This window comes from Microcaecilia unicolor, chromosome 2 (genome assembly GCF_901765095.1).
Source record: "Microcaecilia unicolor chromosome 2, aMicUni1.1, whole genome shotgun sequence".
NCBI classification, from domain to species: domain Eukaryota; kingdom Metazoa; phylum Chordata; class Amphibia; order Gymnophiona; family Siphonopidae; genus Microcaecilia; species Microcaecilia unicolor.
Window position 1 is genome coordinate 286,038,700 of NC_044032.1, and position 22,634 is coordinate 286,061,333.

A 22,634-nucleotide genomic window follows, 5' to 3' on the forward strand; every position below is an offset into this window, starting at 1 on the left:
CATTTAAGATCAGAAAAAACATGTTTAAAACTAATACAGTGAAGCACAATTGGAGATGTGAACATGTGTAAAGTCTACTCCTGTGTTCATGCAACCTGAGTTTAACTGTGTGTATAATGTGGCCCACATAAACCTGCTCTTGACAATTGTGCGTGTGACAAAAGGCATTTGACAAAGTACCTCATGAGGTATTCCAGAGGAAATTGGAGAGTCATGGGACAGGAGGTAGTGTTCTATTGTAGATTAAAAACCGGTTAAAAGAAAACAGAGAGTAGGGTTAAATGATCAGTATTCTCAATGGAGAAGAGTAGATAGTGGGGATCCCCAGGAGTCTGTGCTGGGACTGCTGCTTTTTAACATATTTATAAATGTTCTAGAGGTGGAAGTAACTAGTGAGGTAATTAAATTTACTGATGAAACAAAGTTATTCAAAGTTGTTAAATCGCAAAAGTATTGTGAAAAATTACAAGAGGACCTTACGAGACTGGGCATCCAAATGGCAGATGATGTTTAATGTGAGCAAGTGCAAAGTGATGCATGTGGGAAAGAGAAACCCAAACTATAGTTACGTAATGCAAAGTTCTACATTAGGAGTCATTGACCAGGAAAGGGATCTAGGCGTAAACGATGATACGTTAAAACCTTCTGCTCAGTGTTCGGCGGTGGTGGTGGCTAGGAAAGCAAATAGAATGCTAGATATAATTAGGAAAGGAATGGAAAACAAAAATGAGAATGCTATATTGCCTTTGTATTGCTCCATGGTGCAACTGCACCTCAAATACTGTGTGCAATTCTGGTCACCGTATCTCAAAAAAGATATAGTAGAATTAGAAAAGGTACAGAGAAGGGTGATAAAAATGATGAAGGGGATGAGATGACTTCCCTATGAGGAAAGGCTAAAGCGGCTAGGGTTCTTCAGCTTAGAAAAAAGACGGCTGATGGGAGATAAGATAGAGGTCTGTAAAATAATGAGTGGAGTGGAATGGGTAGACACGAATCACTTGTTTACGCTTTCCAAAAATACTAGGACTAGGGGACACACGATGAAGCTACAAAGTAGTAAATTTAAAATGAATCATAGGAAATATTTCTTCACGCATGTAATTAAACTCTGGAATTCGTTGCCAGAGAATGTAGTAAAAGCAGTTAGCTTAGCGGGGTTTTAAAAAGGTTTGATTAGCTTCCTAAAAGAAAAGTCCATAAGCCATTATTAAATTGGACTTGGGGAAAATCTAGTGCTTATTTCTAGGATAAACAGCATAAAATGTATTGTACTGTTTTGGGATCTTGCCAGGTACTTGTAACCTGGATTGGCCACTGTTGGAAACAGGATTCTGGGCTTGATGGACTTTCGGTCTGTCCCAGTGTGGCAATACTTATGTTCTTATGTATGTACTTATGGCCCCTTTGTGAATGTGATATCTCCAACATAGTCACTTTTGATTCCAGGATTCTTAGAATGTAAGAGGCGTATTTATGTGTGTTTCTTAAAAACTTCTTGCATTTCTTTATCACCCGCATTGCCTCTTTAGCTGATCTCAAAATCAGCAAAGCACTGATGTCCAGGAGTTGTCTCAGCAGAAAGGAAGGGCTGATTGTCATAAGATCTTCAGAGTCCCTTCCCCCCCCTCATTATTTTGTCAAGAACAGGGACAGTTTTGTCCTGATACGTCATTAGAATATATCAGAGCGTGTCACATGAAGAAACCACTGACCTTTCAGCCAGCTATCTACTTAACTAAGCCCTGAAAAACCAGTGGGTGCTGAGGAAAGGAAGCGAGCAAAGGCCAGCTTACTGTCATTACATATTACAGGATCCTGTTAAGAGCTACAGCACACGGACCTCAGGGAATCGAATCAGTGGCAGGAGGAGGGACTCTAATGAAACTACATATGGCAAAATGACATCACAAATTGGATTCTGTTATCAGCTGCCAAATAAGGTAACATTGATCAGTGCAGGGAGCAGGATTCTGTTGTGGAAGCCAAGGTATTTTGCAGGCTGAATTAGCCATTAAGGTACAGTGTTCCCAGTCCTAGCCAGGCTGCTCTGTCAGCCAAAAGAGCAGAGCCAGCGCAGCTACTGAGTACCTGTAGTCCTGCAGTCTCACTGCTTTGGAGTTGGTCCTGAGAAGCCTAACAGTGGACCATATGTATTTATTTATTTTTGAAGTAAGATTGTGTCTCATGTATGGGTGGGGATCAGAGTGGTGCTTCTGAATCTGAAGCCGGTCCCAGAGTCCCCCCTAGCCAGTCTGGTTTTTAGGATAGCCACAATTTGCATGCACTGCCTCCACTGAATGTAGATTTCTCTCAAGCATATTCACTGTGGATATCCTGAGTACCAGAGGGGGTACTCCAAGGCCAGCTTAAGAAACACTGAATTAGAGTACTGGCATTTTGTACATATAGTTAGTAGTGCTTGCTTAATTTTAATTTGCAAGGGCTGTAGGTCATTCTGTAGCTTTTCTCCTGGCCATCTTCTCTCTCCATTGGTGTTATTTTCCTCACCTAGTGAAGGGACTCTCCTTGTGTATTCTTTTTGTTTGATTAGAAGAGCGTTTTTTTTCGGCTGATCCTGGAGTACCTTCTAGCTAGTCCAGTTTTTAGGATATCCATAATAATAAATATATATAAACAGATTTGCATGCTGCTTCCATTCCATGTGAATCTACCTCATGCATATTTATTATGGATATCCTGAAAACCAGACTGGCTAGGGGGCATTCCAGGACAGGCTGGAGAAGCATCAGAATAGAAGGACAAGTATGGAGAACATATATATATGCAGCAGATGGGCAGTAAAGGTCATTGGGGCCCCCCTGGCCACTGCCCGCTGCACCGCCACCCTCCATGATCCTACCTTGAAGGGCATTGGTGGTCTGGTGGCTTCTTCGGGGCAGGAAAGAACCCTGCTCTTTCTTGCCCGCTATCGCTACTGTGTCCGATCGCAGCACTGCAGTGTTTTTCAAAATGGCTGCTGAGACTTACTGCAGTAGTCTGGCGGTTCTCGGCAGTGTTGCAAGACTTCCACAGGAAGTCTCTGCAGCCATTTTTAAAACACTGCAATGCTGACACAGCCATGCAGAGTAGCAGCAGTGGGTAGGAAAGAGTGGGATTCTTTCCTGCCCCCGCAGAGGCCACTAGACCACAGGTGCCTTTAAGATAGGACTGGAGAGGGCTGCAATTTGCAGTGGTGGCGGACAACCGGGCAAAGCCTCTGGGTCCCCTATAGTCTCTGGGTTCTCAGACATTGCCTGGTTGTCCGAATAGTCCGTCTGCCCCTGGCAGCAGATGTTATGAACCCACTGAAATTAATGCCATTTGCTGCAAATTTTACTGTAAGGATTAGTATTGTGAGGCCATTGCTCAAGATTCTGTTTTAAAATCACATAAAAGAGGGTTTATGGCAGGGCTTCCCAAATCTGGCCTGGGGACTCTACATCCAGTCAGGTTTACAGCATAGCCATAATAAGCATGAGATTGACTTGCATATTCAGAGACTCCAATAGATACAAATTGATCTCATTCATATTCATTCTGGATATCTTGGAATCCCAACAGGAGCTGCGGTCCCCAGGACAGTTGTGGGAAGCCCTGGGTTCTGGTTTCAAGGCCTAATGTTGATGTTGGGCAGGAGATGAAATGATTATTCCATAGAAGAGGGCTGGCTCTCTCCGACTCTCCCACCTACATATATCAGCTAGGTGCAAGGGGCATGATTAAGAGCACTGCAAGGATGGATTGTTATGGTTAGCAAAGATTTGTATCCACTTTGTGAGTCTTGGTGTGATACCTGGTCAGCAAGATGACTTTTCACTGTGACACAAAATGGTGTCTCCTCCTGGGTGATACACTAATTCCAAAGAACACTGTCTCGTTATGAAAAACCCTATGCCCCGTTTCTCTTGTCTCCCTCCCACCACTCCTGAGTGATTTCAGTGATGTGTGCTAGTGTCAGACTATAGAGGTGTGATGTACAGTAAGCTCCTAAATATTTAGAGAGGGTTAAATATTTTGCAGCTGAGTGACACCCTGAAAGGGCTCTTAAGGGAACTGAGGCTTGCTCTGCATTCTCTCTTGCTCTGCTCATAGAAACCTCCTTCTCTCCCCACAGTCTTGTTAGCTTGGTACTAACCTAAATGCAAATTCTTCCAACTAATTGGACCTCACTGTGTGTACATGTGCCCGTGCCTAAGTTATGCCTATGTAGATTTGAACACATATTCCCCCCTCCCCCCATAATGATATTTTTCAGAATGAATAATGTGCAGGCTCATTCAAACATGGAAAGAGAACAAAAATGTTTAAAAGCCTCCTGGACATGAAAAGATGAATAATAATAAAAAAAGGAAGCTTGGATTTTGTTTTAAACAAAACTGATGAAGAAGAAACCTTAGAAGAAAACCTGACTTGAATGGATTTTTTTTTATGATATGTCCCACTGTGTGGCCTGTTTTCAGGATGATTTCTGGTCAGTACAGGGCTATAGTACTGGTTAATGCATATAATAGTCAGTTATTTATGAATGCTTCGAAATATATTAGGAGTGGTGGGACTTATGTTGTTTAAAGAAAAAGTGTTAGACAAAAATGTTTTCTACATTGGGCCCGATAATGAAAATGATTTAAACGGCCAGGAGAGGCAGGGGGCACCTGCATTTAAAACAAATGTGGGGTGGGGTGCAGTCCAGAGGCAAGCATTCTTTTGTTTTCTGGGATCAGGGGTGGGGGTAGCTGTTGTTATTACATCCCTAGAATAGTCCTCAAGATATTGGGCCTGAGTTGGGCCTCCTATCCTTGCATTGCTGTGACTGGAAACACATGATATTTCTTTTAAAAGTACAAAGACCAGGGGACACACAATAAAATTGCATGGAAATACTTTTAAGACAAATAGGAGGAAATATTTTTTCACTCAAAGAATAGTTAAGCTCTGGAACTTGTTGCTGGAGGATGTAATGACAGTGGTTAGCATATCGGGGTTTTAAAATGTTTTGGACAAGTTCCTGGAGGAAAAGTCCATAGTCTGTTATTGAGACGGACATGGGGGAAGCCACTGCTTGCCCTGGGACAGGTACCATGGATTGTTGCTACTAATTGGGTTTCTTCCAGGTACTTGTTGGAAGCAGAATACTGGGCTAGATGGAGCATTAGTCTGACCGAGTATGGCTATTCTTATGTTCTGGCCACAGCAACATGGTATAGAGTTATCACAGGTTAGCAAATCTTACAGTAAATTTTCTTGTAGTTAAATTGTGTTGAAATGTTCAATTTTACCATAGGTTAGTAAGTAGGAATCTCAGTTTTGTTGAAGGATTTCAGCAATATATTCAATGCCAGTAACAAACATAGAGGTCAGTGTACTAAACCACAGATAGCTAAACATGTCTCCTGCATGTTGAAATGGTAAATAGTATGTGTTAGTATGTTTACAGAATGTTATGCACAGTAGGTGCCACTTTAGCATGCAGACCTGTGTGTGTCTTGCAGTAAAGATTGTGGGCCCAATATTCTAAATGATTCAGCCGAGATGTGATGCAAATGATGATCTTAAGGAGGCTAAACTGGTCAGTGGTCTTTGTCAAAATGTATATAGGGATGGACTTAAAGATCTCAATACATATACTTTGAAAGAAAGGTGGGAGAGTGGAGATACGATAGAGACATTTAAATACTTATGTGACATAAATGCACAGGAGGTGAGTCTCTTTCAGTTGAAAGAAAGCTCTAGAACATAGGATGAAAGTGAAAACAGATAGTCAGAAATAACCTGATGAAACACTTCTTCACAGAAAGGCTGGTGAATTCATGGAAAGGCCTCCCGGTGGAGGTGGTGGAGATGAAGACTGTATCTGAATTCAAGAGAGCTTGGGACAAGTACATAGGATCTCTAAGGGAGTGTGGATGACATGGATGGGTAGACTTGATAGGCCATATGGTCTATCTGCCTTCGTTTTTCTCTGTTTCTATTACACTTCACTTGAAGATCCATTTTAGTTGAGATATCCAGGTCAGGATGTGCTCAGTTCCTCCTGTATTTTATAAAAGGTTCTAGCAAATTGGGAGCATTTTGTAAAATTGCTGGAAGGGTTTTGCTGGCACATTGAGCAGAAGCTGTGATTTTACAAAAAATCCCTGTGAAACAGGGCTCCACAGGTAGTGTTGCTGCATTCAGGAACAATGCAGGTTCCTGCATGCATTAACATAGACAGCAGACCCAAAGTCAGGCCTGCTGTTTGGCAAAGGCCAGTGGTGGGATCAAGTTATCCCACTCCTACCACCATTATAACATCCACAACACCTCACTACCCCTTCCAACTCTCCCTCCCTGACAACAGCCATAGCACTCCCATCTACTCATGACGTACTCTAATAACAGTTATAGCAGCCCTATCCTTTTTGACTCCCTGGCTTTTACCAGGGATCTCCGTGGTATCTGGTGGGGGCAGGAGCAATCCCCAAGTGCCCATGCCCTCACTAGACACTAGGGAAATCCCTGGTAAGAGCCAGCAGATAGTCTGTATGTGGGAAGTCAGGGTTCCTAGTCTGTTGTCCAGGAGGTAATGGATGCTCTGACTACATGAGGGAGTCCAGGGGTGGTGATTTGAGGTGTAGGGGGCTCAGGGGTGGTAGGATCCTTCAACATTAGCCACCTGCCCTTTACTTTAGACCCAGGTCGAAAACTGGAGCTGGGACTTGCATGCACTGAGGAGCAGATGCAGAAGCCACAGGGATTATTTTTTATAATAAAAATGTACTTCCTAATGTACATGTATTATTGGTCACATCCAAATCATACCCCACCATTTCCACTTGAAATCTTTGTATCCCAGGGAAATAGATGTGCACAAGGTGGCTTTCAGAAAACACTATTTGCATGTGTATGTTATTTAGACATGCAACTCTTTCTATGTGCATACCTTGATGATCTTTTCTGGGTCTTATTCCAAAAGGACTTTTTTTTTCCATTCAGTGGCAACAGAGAAATCATTATTGAATAAGGTCCTTAAATTCTGCCCTCATATTAAGTGGCTGAAATAGCCAGAGTGCACACACTTCCCGGCAGTGAGCTGTGATTATTGTTTTAAGGCCCAAATATTAAATCACATAGTACATTTCTAGAATACAGAGCTCTCCATTTTATCTCCTGTTACCCAGGGTATATGTGCTGGTTATTTCCTGGCACAACCCCTCTACAATGTGGAGAAAATAAAATTGAAAGATCAATATGGAATCAAAGGAATGCTCATTCTGCAAAGGGTCTTGGCTGATGGCACATAACCCAATACACTGCCATGTGTCCTCCTTCCTCTTCATACCTTGTCTTCTTGTGGGTTAGACATGGCGAGCAATGGGCAGAAACTCCAAATCCTGCCTGCACAATTTATGCTCCACTCACATTTAAGGGGCAATTTTGCATAGCTGTCAGTGTTGCAACATCCATGGGCACCTTTGTAAATACAGACTCTGAACTTGGTGATTTTCCCTTGGAAATTGTCCTCTTAATGCGTTTAGCTGTTGGCCATATCAGCCAGCCCATTTGTAATAATCTCAACTGTGGAAATGCCCCATAGACATACTGTTGATGCTCCCCCCAAGTAAATAGCCAGCTATGGCACCCAACAGCCTGATCCAGTTCATCATTCAGCACCTTGCAATGAGCTCCGCAAAGAGAGTACCTGAAGCTTACAGCCCAGAACCTTAAATGCTTATTCAGCCCACACGCTCTACAGATACGTCCCCCACATCATTCTATAATGAGGTTTCTTTTCAACATTTACCTTCTGTATTTGAATAAGTTTTCTTCACATCATTGTTCTTTATGTTCTTCTAGTTTATCCTGACTCTTAATACCAGCTTTAACTTTTAACCTCGGTTCACTAAGGAATCCACGTTTTGTGCACTGTTAGAGAGATTGCACTGTGGAGTGGAGGAGTAGCCTAGTGGTTAATGCAGTGGACTTTGATCCTGGGGAACTGAGTTTGATTCCCACTGCAGCTCCTTGTGACTCTGGGCAAGTCACATAACCCTCCATTGCCCCTGGTACAAATAAGTACCTGAATATACTATGTAAACCACTTTGAATGTAGTTGCAAAAAAAACACAGAAAGGCAGTATATCAAGTCCCATTTCCCTTTCCCTATACCTTCACCAACCAGCTTCCAGTAACCCTCCATTGCCCCAGGTACAAATAAGTACCTGTATATAATATGTAAGCTGCATTGAGCCTGCCATGAGTGGGAAAGCGCGGGGTACAAATGTAATAAAAATAAAAGGGCCCTTTTACTAAATCTTAGGAAATGTGGCACCTTAGTATGCGCTATTTTATACCTATGGTGCTAAACCTTAATAAAAGGGCTCCAAAATGTGGTTGCAATATTTATAATACTGTTAGAAAAATACCAAAAGCAGGAAGTGGACATTATTTACATAATATGCTACTTCTTTGCCCCTGGAAGCAAGATTATTTGTGTAAAAGGTCATAAAGCTTGAATCACTGTGAAAGTAATTGATAACTCATCTGATAGTTTGAAAAAAGAAAATTATTAAATTTGTTCTAGGTCTTTACGTTATTCCCAAGGAGATACTGAACTATGAAGATTATGAAAGCACATTTTACTTGCATAGTTACTTGATGCTAGGGTTCACCTTAGCAGTCAGCACCCAAGAAAAAGATCTAGGTGTCATTGCAGACAATATGCTGAAATCTTCTGCCCAGTGTGCGGCAGCAGCCAAAAAAAAAGCAAACAGGATGCTATGAATTTTTAGGAGATGGTACATAAGACCAAGAATAATATAATGCCTCTATAGCTCCATGGTGCAAACTCACCTGGAATATTGCATGCAAATCTGGTCACTATATCTCAAAAAAGATATAGCGGAATTAGAAAAGGTTCAAAGAAGAGTGACCAAAATGATAATGAGGATGGAACTTCTCCCATATGAGGAAAGGTTAAAGAGGTTAGGGCTCTTCAGCTTGGAAAAGAGACGGATGAGGAGAGATATGATAAAGGTCTACAAAATCCTGAGTGATGTAGAACATGTAAAATGAATTGAATTTTTTACTGTTTCAAAAAGTACAAAGACTAGAGGGCACTCAATGAAGTTACATGGTAATACTTTTTAAACAAGAAGAAATATTTTTTCACTCAACGAACAGTTAAGCTCTGGAACTCGTTGCCAGAAGATATGCCAGTTGGCATATCTGGATTTAAAAAAAGGTTTGGACAATTTCCTGAAAGAAAAGTCCATTGTCTGCTATTGAGAGAGACATTTATTTATTTATTTATTACATTTATATCCCACATTTCCCCACTTATTTGTAGGCTCAATGTGGCTTACATAGTACCGGAGAGGTACATGGGGAAGCCACTGCTTGCCCTGGGATTAGTAACATGGAATCTTGATACTATTTGGGATTCTGCCAAATACGTGTGACCTGGATTGGCCACTATTGAAAGCAGGATATTGGACTATTGGTCTGACCCAATATGGCTATTCTTTTGTTCTTGACTGTGCCCACATGTGCACATCTATATTAGCCACTATGGTGCTGATCCTTGCCCAGATCTCAAGCAAGCCTCACACTAATATATGATGGTGTATAAAAAAATATTATTATTATTTGGAACCTATGAACAGGGCTCAAATGGCCGATGACTGGAGTCAAAATAGGGACGTTATCATGTTGGAAGGTATATACTTTTTATGCCAAAAAAAGAGCAAAAATTAAACTAGAAATTGGTTGACTGACAGACAACAGAGGGTAGTGGCAAACATAATTCACTCGAAGGAGAGAAAGCTTGAGTTGTGGACTGCCTCAAATGTCAATCCTGTGGCCATGTCTGTTCAATATCTGTGTGAGTGATATTACTAAAAATTTAGACAGAGAAGTTTGCCTTTTTCCAGATGACACAAAGATTTACAAAAATCTTTGGACACCCTGAAGGAGGTAGAGAATATGAGAAGTGATCTACAAAAACACTGGTCAAATGCTTGCAGTTAAGCTTTTTGCCATGAGATGTGAAGTGAAATATTTACGTGAAGAAATCCAAAGGAATTCTATGAGATGGTGGGGGTAGGGGACCAATGTACATGGTCCAGAAGACAGACGAGGGTGATAGTATCTGATGATCTCAAGGTAGCTAAATTATGAGATAAGCAAGTTCCAAAGCCAGAAGGATGCAACGTTTTATGGAAAGAGGCATAACCAGCAGTAAGGATGATACCCTGTCCAGGCCATTGGTCAGGCTTTACTTGGAAAAGTTTGTTTTCTACAGTTTTTGCAACCACATCCAAAGTGATTTACCTGGGGCAACAGAGGGTTAAGTGACTTTACCCAGAGACACAAGGAGCTACAGCTGGAATCGATCCCAGTTCCCCAACACCAAAGTCCGCTGCACTAACAGCTAGGCTACTCCTCCACTCACTTTAGGAGGCCAAATCGCAGTAAGGATATAAAGAAGGTTGAGGCAGTCCAGTAAAAAAAACAACCAAAATGGTGCAGAGTCTACTTCAGAAGGCATATGAGAAGAAACTTGAGGACCTAAATATATATACACTAGGAAGGAACAGGGGAGATAAGATACAGAGAGGTTTGTATTAGGAAATATTCCGTTGCCAAAGTAAAGCAAACTGTACACCTAAAAGACACAGGAGCACCATCAGAAAACATTTTTTCATGCAGTGGGTGGTGGATACCTGGAATACCTTCCTGGAGAAGGTGGTGGAGACAAAAATGGTAAAAAAATGTAAAAAAATGGTCTAATGTATACAGAATACATACAGTGGATGGAAAGCAAGCATTGAGAGCTTTAGCTCGGAACAGCAAAGGCCAAAGGCGATTTGGCCTCCTAAAGTGAATAAGCTTGCACTAAGGCCCTGATGATCAAAGGTAAATGTGGGTGCTAGAGGCTAGCGCTGGACTAGTGCCCACATTTACCAGCATGGGATGAACAGAGGGCCCTGGCGTAGCAAACAACAAGCTCTTCAGTATTCCACCCGTATGATCAGAGCACTGCATTCTGATCGTATGGGTGGAATACCACCTTAACCGTATGTCAGCTCGGAGCTGGCATTAGGGTTAAGACTCCTCTCTTCCTCCTCCGATGGTGTGCTGGAGCTGCTCATGAGTGCCGGTTGTTAATTTTTCTTTTTGCAAATCGGTTGTTGCCCCAGATGAGCTAAGGCAGGAGCGATCCTCCTACATATGCTCCTGCTCATGCAATCTCTAGTGTCCATACAGAAAGTGACTGCCGTAAGTTTCAGCAGCAGTCTTACGAGACAGTTGTGGGAACTCACAGCAGTCTTCTTCAGTACGGAGAGTGGAGACTACATGGGCAGGAGTGGAGGAGAATTGCTCCTGCCCTAGCTGACCACTGGACCACCAGGACTGTGTAAGGTAGGCCCGGAGAGCTGGGAGGAGGTTTGGGTTTGGATTAACATGCTGCCTACTTTGCGAGGGAGAGAAGAGGACAAGCTGCAGTGGATGAGAGGGAGAGAAGGGGTCAACTGTATGTGGATGAGAGGGAAAGAGAGGGACAAGCTGTATGTGGATGAGAGGGAGAGAAGGGAGAGGAGAGGGAGACATGTCATACATGGAGGGAATGGAAAAGGGAGAAATACATAGAAGGGGATGGAGAGGAGAGGGGGACACATTGATCATGGATTGGAGGGAAAGGAAAGGGGGATATGCTGCTTATGGTGGTTTGCTTTTTTGAAAATATATATCTTTTCTAATTTTGTATTTAGTGGAGTATGGAAGAAAATGTATTTGTTACTTTTTACCAGTATTTTCACTGCAGATAGAATCTTGCTTTCTTGGTGAGGGAGAGGGGATCTTCACTTTTGGCTGCATGTTTGTTTTTTTTTGGTCCCCTATTTTATATCAGTTGAGGGTTTGTCCATGTTCTGCATGTACCACTGAGGTGAAGGATTCTGCTGGCATGTACTGTCTATGTAGGAATCTGTAACAGTCCATCTCGTTACAATTTCCCAGTAGTGGGTATATTGGTATATAGGGTGAGAAATAGTCTGACAATATATCAAATGTCAGATTTAACGTCAGTAAATTTATTGTGAAAATAATTAGCAGATTGGGATGAATAGCAAACATCCCCCTTGTTTATTAAGCTTTGAATGGGCTGTGTTGGCATCGCAACGTGGTAGCCACTGGAGTGGCTTAGTAAACAGGGGAGTATAGGTTGGCTACAGATTCAAGAGTGCGTCAAAAATCAATTGGCCATTTTGAATTTACAGTAAAGAATATTATATGTTTTAATATTATTTGTAAATTGGTTGTTGCCTATGCATATCATTTGCACCAATAGAATGTACAGCGCTGCGCACGTCTAGTAGCGTTATAGAAATGATAAGTAGTAGTATAATACAGTTACGTACATAACTACGGGTGGTTTATTTTTAGAGATAGATCCTGTTAAACAGTTACCAGCACACCACTGCCCCCCTCCTCCATCCATCCAAGCCAAGGAGCCCAGGCTGTCTCTGTCGGGCCTAGGGGTCCAGGAGGTGCCCACCCCCCCCCCCCCCACATTCAAGGGACTGGAGCCCCCTCCCAACCCCACCAGACAAGTTCCCCCCCCCCCCCCCCCGACATAAGGGCACAGGGGGACTGGAGTTCTGGTGGACCTCAAGCCCCCTAACCCCCAACAACAAAAATGTTCCTGGTGGCCCAGTGGGCAACTCTACCCCCATCCCCCACCGCCCTGTGACCTAGTGCCCCACAATCCCCCCACAACGTTTGAAGGGAGGAGGACTCCTTCCAACACTGCCTCCAAAATGGTCCTGCCCTGCCCTGCCCAGTGCATCCTCAAGCCCCCCTGTGCCCTTGTGCCGGGAGGGGGTCTGTGGGAGGGAGAAGGCCACTGGGCAACCAGGGAAATTTGTCTAGGGGGATTAGGTGGGGCTGGAGGTCCACCGAACCTCCAGCCCCTTATGGGTGGGGAGAGGGGAGAAACCTCCTGTATGACAGCTCAGACCTGTCATACAACTTATGTGGGAGGATTGTGCCTTGGGCTCATGCCCAGGCTGCAGGCACAGTCTTCTTGCTGAATGATCAGAGCTAATAGCGCACCTAAATTTGCATTCTATTAGCTCTAATCATCAGGGCTTTATTTCCCCGCACCATTCCGGCACTAATTTTACAGCACTGTTTGGAACAGCTTGGAAAAATTGATCATCAGGGCCTAATTGAGGCATGGAGGGATGGGGTGTAACCTGCACAGAACAAAAGTTAGAACCTTACACAAAGACGTGGGGGGTGGGTGGGGGGAAGGAGTAGAGGGTTAGCCTTCCAGGAGTGGCAGTTACATCCTTACTTAACCTGGCAGACTTGATGGGCCAATTTGACCTTTATCTGCCACCATAACTGCATGAGTGCATAACCCCCCTCATGGTTCTTCATCATTGGCTTCCTGTCTTCTACCAAATTCAGAATCGCTAGTGCAGCTTTGTAAAAGGAGCCCTATGTATTTTCTAAGCTCTTAAACTTTTTTTTAATCAAGGAATATTTGATTCAGGTTGCTTTTTGATTGCGGTCTTTCTTATTTGTTAGATTTTGGGGGGTTTTTGTGTGGCTTTGTTATTTCCCAGTGTTTTTGCTGGTCAATCTTCCTGTAAACCACATAGGACCTATTTTGGATATAAGCAGGTAAAATCTACGTGAGATTGAGATTTTCTTGGCTAGTACATACATGCAGTGTTCAACCATATTAAAAAAAATAAATAAAAACTGGAGCCTGCATAGAGATCTCAGTTTAGCCATTGATGGAGATATGTGCTTTTGACCTTATGAGTGTTACAGAGGATTGTAAGAAAATTCATTTCCCCTCTCTTTCCCTAATATGTAATTTTTCTGTAGCATTAGGACTTTCAGAAGTACTGTAGATATAGTTTCAGCTTCCAGAGAAGTTGCCTCAGTTCTAAAAAGCAATTTTATTACCACCTTTGGGCTTTGAGGTGGTTTAAAAACTATTCCTGGGTCCTTTGTGTGTAATGTGGAGGAGGTGTGGCCCCTAAACTGCACTTCAGGGGAAAATGTTCAGAGCTCCGAGTGTCCCCTTTTTGGCACTTTACTCTTATAATTTGACCCATTTCTAATGAGTTGGGCAGGACAAGGAGGAGTCTCCTAGGAGAAATGTGCTAGCAGGCCATTCCTCCAACTCGGGGGGGGGGGGGGGGGGGGGGTGACTGCTTCTGCTGTATCCATGTGCCTGACATGTTAAAACGTGAATAGGAGAGGGGAGAAAAGTAGTACCGAATGACATAAATAGGATTTAATAGAATTGATTACTTCCTTGGCAAAGACGGGGACAGCAAATGATGGGGATGGGGGTTTCCCCAGTACTTAGCATTGCCTGGTAGGGCAGTCCCTTGGGCAGTGGGCAGTAGGGTAAAGCAGAGGTCTGAGTTCTTGTCACCTCCTGCTTTGTCACTTCTAGCGTTTCCCCCATATGATCGGTGGACTTTTTCTCCACAGGGATCCGCTGCCTCCGAGGACTGGATTTGGATGTATTAGCTAGGCAGCCTAATAACCCCAGCACAGAAGCTATTGATTTTCTCGGAGAGAGTTTATGAACTAAATAAACTTGGAGTGTGGTGTCTTAATAAACTGCTTCTCCCAGTCTGTCACATTTAGTTACAGAGCTGTGCAGTTTAAGGGGTGATGGGGAGGGGGAGGCTAATTCTGTTACAGATTGTTCACAGCGGGGTCTCCAAATTAGCCCTTTGTTTTGTAATGCCACCTTGCCCGGGCTCCCTTTGAGCGCATTTTTCAGTTTTACCCTAATGAGTTGCAACACTGATAATGTGCCTGATGATCTTTCATTGATTTCACTATCACTTGCTTGTCTGGTAATTGATCCGTTGCCGAGCCTCTAGTTAATTATATCGGCTTTGACATGGCCCAGTCCACAGGGAATTTCAAAGTCTTGCAGAATAACAGTTTTAATAAAAGAGTCTATTACTGCAGGTGCTTGCTGCTGCATGCCAGTTGATTTTTTTTTTCCCCTTTCCCGGGAGTAAGAAAGGACTGCAGGACAGAAAGAAAGCAGAAAGGGGGGGGGGGGGGGGGGGGTGGGGAGTGAACGAGAGAGAGGAGAGGAGAGGAGGAAGTATGCTATTGACAGTGTCCTTAAGCCTCCCACAAATAACAGCCATTAGTGGGAAGGTCAGGAGCTGAGCAGGCAGCTTGACTGAGGCACTGAGTGCCACTTCAGAAATGAAGAGACTAGCAAATTTTAGAGGGAGTTTAAATGGGTAATAGCTGGCTGTAAAAGTGCAGTCACTGTTGGCACAATTAACTCAGTTATATATAATATTAGTAGAATAAAATAGGTGCACTTTTTTAAAAAAAAATCTGTTTTATATATATAGGCCTCAGGAGAACTTTTATACGTTTTAAAGGCACAATTATTGCGAGAGTATTTTTTTTTTTTTTTTTTGCTGGTTTCTTCCTTCTCAAGCGTTGAATGTTCTGGCTTTCTGAGACTTTTGTATGTGTGTATCTGTGCGTGCGTGCACTTAATGGTGGTGAACTGAAGGAAAGTTTAACAGAAAAGCTTTCAGGAGCTACAGGATCTGGAGGGAAAGGCACATTTGTGTCAACACAACGTACGTTTTCTCATCTGTCCTCATTTTGCGCTAATGACAGCGAGACGCCGCCGAGGCTTTTCTGCTCCCCGTGTTGTTTTACAGTGAGGATACAGGGTTTTTATTGTTATTCCTTAGGTAGAGAGAAGCTGAAGAAAAGTGCAACATTTTGTAGGCTTTATTGCAAGATTAATGTTCCTTACCTTTTAACTTTAGAGAAGATGCCTCTGTTTTTCTTTTTTTCCTACTGCGTCGTAGCTTAGTGAGTGAGAAACCTTGATTTTTAGTTCCACACGTCTAAAGTTTTTCTTTGCCCTTTTTTTTTTTTTTTTTTTGCATAAGGGCTGTTTTATGTAGTTGATCTTGAAGGTTGAGCTTGGTAACGATGTTCGACGGACAATTTTTTTTTCTCTCCCTTTGCCCGATGTCATTACAAATCTTGTGTGTCAGAGAGATCATTTCCCCTCCCCATGAACTTGTATCAGTTTTATTTTAATCTTTAAAGAGACGCAGTTCACCTAACTTCTGATCTACGTCGGACAGCTTTTTAAACTTTGCATGTGTGGCTTTAGTTTGTGTTTCTCCGCTCTCTCGAGGTTGCAAAGGTGTGATCTTGTGCAGCTAGAAATATGCAAGATCTATATCCTTGTTTGATCCGAGAGAGGAAGCAAGAGTCTCTCCCCTTTGGATGCAGCTTCAGGAACTGTTACAACCGGCAGACAGGGAGGGAGAAGGTGTGAAAAATGAGCGGACGTGGACTAATCTGTAATAAGTTAATGCGCGCCTTTTGAATTATTATGAAAGATTCCCATAAAGTGTGTTGCAGAGCACCTAGTACTTAGAAAACGGGAAAGATAACTTCTGCACTTTCTTTAGCCTGTAGAAAAATTAACAATAGTGAGTGTAGGGGTTTTTTTTTTCTTAGAAACTGTTTTGTTATTTTGTGTGAAGATATAGACGGATGTGAGATTTGTGGAAGGGTAGGGGCCCAGATCCTCCTTTCTGTCCCAACCCCCTCTGATCAGAGGGCTGCTTAGTGAGAGTGTGTGTGTGTGTGTGTTGACTGGGAAGGGTTAGCGCTGGATGTCATTTGGTGCCTGAGAGTGGAGCAGTGCAGTTGACTGTACTCTGCTTATCCTTCCAGTGCCAATGCAGCGATTGAGAGTTTGAAGCTAAGCCTTGAGTCTCCTTAGGCGCTGCATGCACACCTGACAAGCAGCTGTTTAGTGGGAGGGGGGGGGAAGGGGGGGTCACAGCCCGTGTCTCAATGAAAGGGGAGGAGGGGGTGCAAAAGAAGCTCGGCCTCCCCCCTCCCATGCCCAACTCCCCTCCCCAAATGAAAGCCACAGTACGGACAGCTCCTTAAACTGCTGCAGCTGGCTGCCAAGAGACTGAACAACAACCCAAAGAAAGAAAGAGGAAAAAAGCCCAAATCCCCCCTTGACTTTTTGCAGTCCGAAGCAGCAGAAGTGGATGTGTTCGAAAGAGGCAGGCAGAGAGCGAGAGAGGGCAGGAGCGGTGGCTTTAAGAGAGGCGGCCGAGGAGGACTTGATGCAGTTCGGAGCCCGGACGGCGGCGAGCGAGGCCGGCTTCATGGGGACATGGCAGAGCGGTGACAGCAACCTCCTCTTCAGAATGGCCCAGCAGGTACGTGCGCTGCGCCGCGCTCCCACCCCAACCATTTTGGACGGCTTTTTGGGGGGTTGGTTTTTTCTTTAGGGTTTGTAATTATTTTTTTAATCCGATCTACGTATCGCCTCTGACTTGTCATAGCTTTGTTGCTGGAATGTGCACGATTATTTAATTGCTGCCCCCAGGGCTTTTTAAAAAATTATTATTATGAAAAACAAAAGTGCAAGGTGCTTGGCGTCAAAGTTGCAAATACTTCACAGCGAGATTTAAAAAAAAACAAAACTTTAAACACGCCCAAAACAAGAACGTATGCTAAATATCCCATCAGACCAGTACATTTTTACTTTCTGTAGGATCAAATGTAAGTGGCCAAAAAAGATGACAAGAAGTTTTACTTTTCTTTGTTTCTTCTCTTCGGTTTTCTCCCTTTTCTCTTATATGACACCACTCCTATGTTTTGAAGGAGGGGGAGAGTGAATTCAAAGGAACTTTAATTGACTTGGTGTGGCCGGGAAGAGCTTTCTCTAGCCCTCGGGACTGGGGAAGTGATTTTTTCCTGGAAACGGCTGTCAGTGCGGAGCTGCAGAGTCCTCTCTCTCTCTCCCCCACACACGTGTACGGACGGACACACATACACGGACAAACGCGTTCTGTGCTGTGTCTTGCCTTCACCCTTCCCCCTCCCCCCCTCCCTGAGTGCTGCTGCGGTGTTATTGCGAGGTCAGTAATAAGTGATGATCTGAGGAGCCGGGTTCTGTGTACCATGCTCTCCCTGATACGTGCCATACCTGCTTACTTGCTTGCTTGCTTGCAGCTTCTTCTGTGGTTACTTGGCGCTCATTCTCTTTCGTTGAAAAGGAGTTAAAAAAAAAAAATTAGCAGCAACACTCTTTCTGGACTGAGATCAAGCGGGGAGGGAAGTTTTTGAAGAGTACCTCCCTTTCAGTAATGCGCTTCTCTTCGTGTGCGTGTCTTGCTTTTGCTCCTTCTCTCAACATATATACATAGGTACACATGTAGAGAGAGATGGAGATCTATTTAATTAAATATTTTTTAAAAATCTCGAATAACTGATGAGCTCTGGTACTTGGCCAGCAGTGCTCTGATCTGCGCTTTTCAGGAACTTTTCTTTCTGTCGGAGTGGAAAGTGCTACTGCACCTCTGGTGAGACCAGACTTTCTTGGCTCATAAGACAAGGTTTGTCCTTGTCGCAGCTGTACAGCTTTAGCCCTGGGTATTGAGAAAGGATTGGGGGGGGGGGGGGAGTTCTTTAGTGGCCACAGTGACAAGCAGATGAAAGTAAACATTAAAATACAACCAGGAGGGAAAGAGGGTAGCAAACTAGAAGTTTTGAGCCGCACAGATAGATATGAATGAAGGCATTTGAATAAGGTAGAATTTGCAATCTCCTGTAGAGGGACCCTGATTACTGCTGGTAACTAGTTGGAAACCAGTAGCAAAATAACCTCCACAGGCACCTTCTTCACTGATTTGGTCCCCCCCCCCCCCCTTTCCCTTACCTTGAAGAGGACAGTAAATACTGTTTTAGGAGAACCTAGGGGCCTGACATGACAAGCCTTCTTTCCCGTTCTTTGTCTATGAGCATAAAAAAATGTAGAAGTCAGGTCCTTGTCTTCATTGCTGATGACATCTGGAGAGGAGACCGCTGTGGTCTCAACAAGCCCCATTTTTTTTTCTTGTTGGACCAGTGACAAGTACCACAGCCTACAGAGAAATCCAGTAAAAAAAAAAAAGGCACCGAGAATTACAACACTGCACTTTTGCTTCTTAATGTGCACCGGTCAAGGCCTGTGGGACTGCATGCATCAAATAATAAACCTGTTTCAAAGAGGCCAAAATGTAAAACGCATAGTTTTGGGGAAATATTATTCTGCGTAATATACTTTGGAGGCCAGGAATGAGGGGCCTGGGCAAGGTTTTGTTAGTGAAAAAGGCTGAGGAATTTTAGATTTCAAATAAACTTCTCTGTTCAGCTCCGAAGGAGTTAACAACAATCAGATCTGAATAATGATCAATTGATAAATGGCTATCGAACCATACCAGCTGTGGTGCAAGATTGCCTCTTTCACTTTAAACCCCTCACAAATACAGTTAGACTCAAGCAGCCTCAGCAGTATTAGAATAGAAAAACCTTGAGCCCCAAAGAATAACTAGAGGAAATTTTAACACCGTAAGACGAGTGAAGAATTTGAACCTGATTGTGAATTGTGATTAAAGTATTGCAAGTGAGATTAACTACTAGCATGGGGTTATGTGGATTGAATTTGGTTAATATTTGAAAATAGGAAATGATATCGGTCTGAATAAGTGCACCTGTCCTGTGTAGGATACAAGTGGAGCTGACTGTGAGTGACTAGAGGACAGCGGCAAACTTGGAAGCCACAGCATTGAGGCAGGAGGTTGCTGAGGCTGAGCAGATATCCCTTTGATAAAGGGTTGGTCCGCTGGTATTTTGAGTTGTGCTGGTTAGTCCTCCTAATGAAAAGGCATCGTCGTCTTAAGCGTGCTGTCAAGCCTATTCTCTTCATCGCATAGCCTTCTTGGGGTATGATGAGTTAGGTCCTTGCCCTCTTCCTTTGTGGTTTACAGTTTGCACGGACTGCTTCACTGTGTGTGTGTCAAATTAAAAATCTTACAATTCAGGTTTTATCCGGGAGATTTTAGTGTGGTTTTGAAGTGTGAAGAACATTACTTCTTTACAGAAAGTTCTACGTATGTGTGTTTTGACAATGACTTTTTATAAATGGGGCTCAAAAAATGTCACGTCTGAACTTTTGGCATTTTTGTAATGTGGTTGCAATTTCCTGTCACCAAAACATGCAGGACTTGCAGCAAATCAGTGTTGACAGAAATGGAAAAGAATGACAGATGATAGCGACTTTTGAGCTGAGTTTTGGTCAGTGTCTCAGTTCCTACATGCAGGGATAAATGAGCCGTTTGGTCCCAGTTTCCTAAAAGCAGGTGCATGCTTTCCATTACATGCGATGTGTGTAGGATTCAAAGAAGCTCAAACAGGAGTGCCTCAAAGAGAACCTGTAAAATACAGTGGAAAGAGGACCCTGACTAGAATTAATTAGTCCAATACAGATTTCCTTATCAAGAGCCAGCCGAATGCCATGCGCCAGAATGCGATGTCTAAATGAAACCGTACAATCATGTAACGGATTGGTCTTGGGATGCGGTGAATGCAGGAGAGTCAGGGGTGTCCTAGTCTGTTTTGTTTCTTTTTTTTCCCTGGCATGTTTGCTTGTCCTATGAGTCATTGAAGTCTGTTTTTGGATGGAAACCGTTCTGGGGCAAAACCCAGGTACCACATGTCAAAGGAATAGGGAGGGCCCACCTGGATGGAATGTTTAAAAATGTAAATGAGACTGTACTTTTTTTGTTCTTAATTTTATATAATTTCTTCTTAGAACAATTTTTTTAAAAAATGAGTTAGTCCATGAAGCATGCAGAAGAACAGCTGATAACCCCAGAGGGCAGGAATCTTAGCTTTCTAAAGGGAGTTGTTCTTTGGGTCACTTTGATCAGTGACAGGTCGAAAATGACCAGAAGCCTCTGGTTCTTCTTTCCTTCTGTTCAGTTCTGGTTGCACACTGCCCGTGTTAGTCTGGAAAAGTATTGTTAACAAACAGGGAGGCCTGGATTTCATTGACTTAATCCCCCCTAGCTCCTTTCTTAATCAGCCCGCCTCACAATAAATTAAAAGAAACTCACTTTGCTAAAGATCTCGCATCCATATTTATTTTGTGCTTTCATTAGAAAGCAACAACGCTCGTACTTAATGGTTCAAGTTACCTTTAGAGCCACTATTCTCAAAAACATTTTTCACCCAGTTCTGAGCATACAGGTGAAATGGTTCTGGTTTTACAAAGACATGATGACATAATTACAGAGAGCCTAGCTGTGTCTGTCTATCTGTCTGTCTCTCTGCTCGTCTGCTCTATCATAGTTTCTCTTCAAAGAAGACAAAAATTAAAATAGTTGAAAAACTGAGTGAAGAACCAAGTTCTGTATACTCTCTCTAGCTGTCATCCATCTGCCCTCACGTTCTCTCGCTCTTTCACTGAAGTGCTTAAAGAAAATAACATTAGTGTTACGAATAAGCAATTCTACATCATCTGGTCTATCTAGTTTATGAACGGTCACCCCAGAGAAAATGTAATCAGAAAATTACCGTACGTGTTCTCTCCATCATCCTTTTGCCATTAAAACCTCAAAACCTTTCACTAGCTTCTACTTTCCAGGCAAGAGTGAAAGCGTGTATTAGTTATAAAGATGACCCCATGCAGAATTAAGCAGGCATGTAGGACTCGCCCAGTGATGTAACAGAATTAACAGCATAATTATGTCGTTCGGTAATAAAGTATACTTACGCAACTGCCTGATCAACTCTCACAGTTGTTTTATTTAACTGTGTGCCAGTATTATTAGGAATGACATTCCCCCTCCCCCCCTCACCCATGTACATTAGATTCTGTCATTAGCAAGATGTGGTCATTATCACCGGAGAAGTCATTTTCTAAATATGTTAAGTTAGGGCAGCAAGCTACAAAAAAAAAAAACTTAAAAAAAAAAGAAGTAAAGTAATCAATGGGATTCATTATTGCAGAAGCATCTGTTCATCAGAATACGGCACAGTAAATCAGCTTTTATTTGGCCTAATAAAATCTGGTTTATTCAGTGACATTCATAGTGTCTGCTACCCTGGAGAAGCTTTGCGTGTGGCTTTTGGACAGGCTGTTTAGTGCATGGTTTGAGCACACCTAACCACTTTATCTTTGCTTGTGTGTGTTGAACACTAGGATTGTGATCCTGCGGGGGGGGGGGGGGGGGGGGGTTCCTCCACCTCAGGCTACAGCCATACTGCCCAGGAAATGTATGCTTCAGGCACAGACACATGCAAAAATAGTTTTTGTTTTGTAGGTGGGCACTTAGAAATGGAGTGCTGTCAGTTGGGGGGGAGGGGTGAGAATCAAAGACACTGGAAGGACAGTGTGGTGAAATAACCTCTGATCGTAGATTTTGTCTGAAATGTCTGTTTCTTTCTTTTACAAACAAACAAAAAAAAAAGAGCGTAACTTAAAGAGCTTTTTATTTGCTGTTTTTGTTTTCTTTTTAAGCCTGCTTGCAATGCAGTAGAAATGATTTAGCCCACTTGGTTGTGTGGTACAACTTGCACCCGCATCCAAGGCATTGGGTGAAATCAGTTTTACTAGTCATGCCTTCGTGCTTAAACCAGCTCTTCCATCTGTCACCTGAGTGCCATCCTGTTTTACCTTGGCATGGGATGTGCCGTCCTGGATTTAGTAAGGCGGTTTTGCTTTAAGCAGCACACTGCAAGCTTCCTCCAAATGCTTTCACCCTAGT

The 22,634-nt window shown here is 43.0% G+C and overlaps 1 protein-coding gene across 1 annotated transcript in view; it reads left to right on the top strand.

The window, feature by feature from the left end:
* The window catches only part of BNC2 (basonuclin 2), a 727,828-nt gene that overhangs the window by 12,755 nt on the left and 692,439 nt on the right, over window positions 1-22,634 (top strand). The window contains exon 2 of the mRNA XM_030194228.1: window positions 17,066-17,258. Within this exon, the coding sequence (XP_030050088.1) occupies window positions 17,085-17,258 (174 nt within the window). The 5' untranslated portion in view covers window positions 17,066-17,084. The remainder of the gene's footprint in view (window positions 1-17,065; window positions 17,259-22,634) is intronic.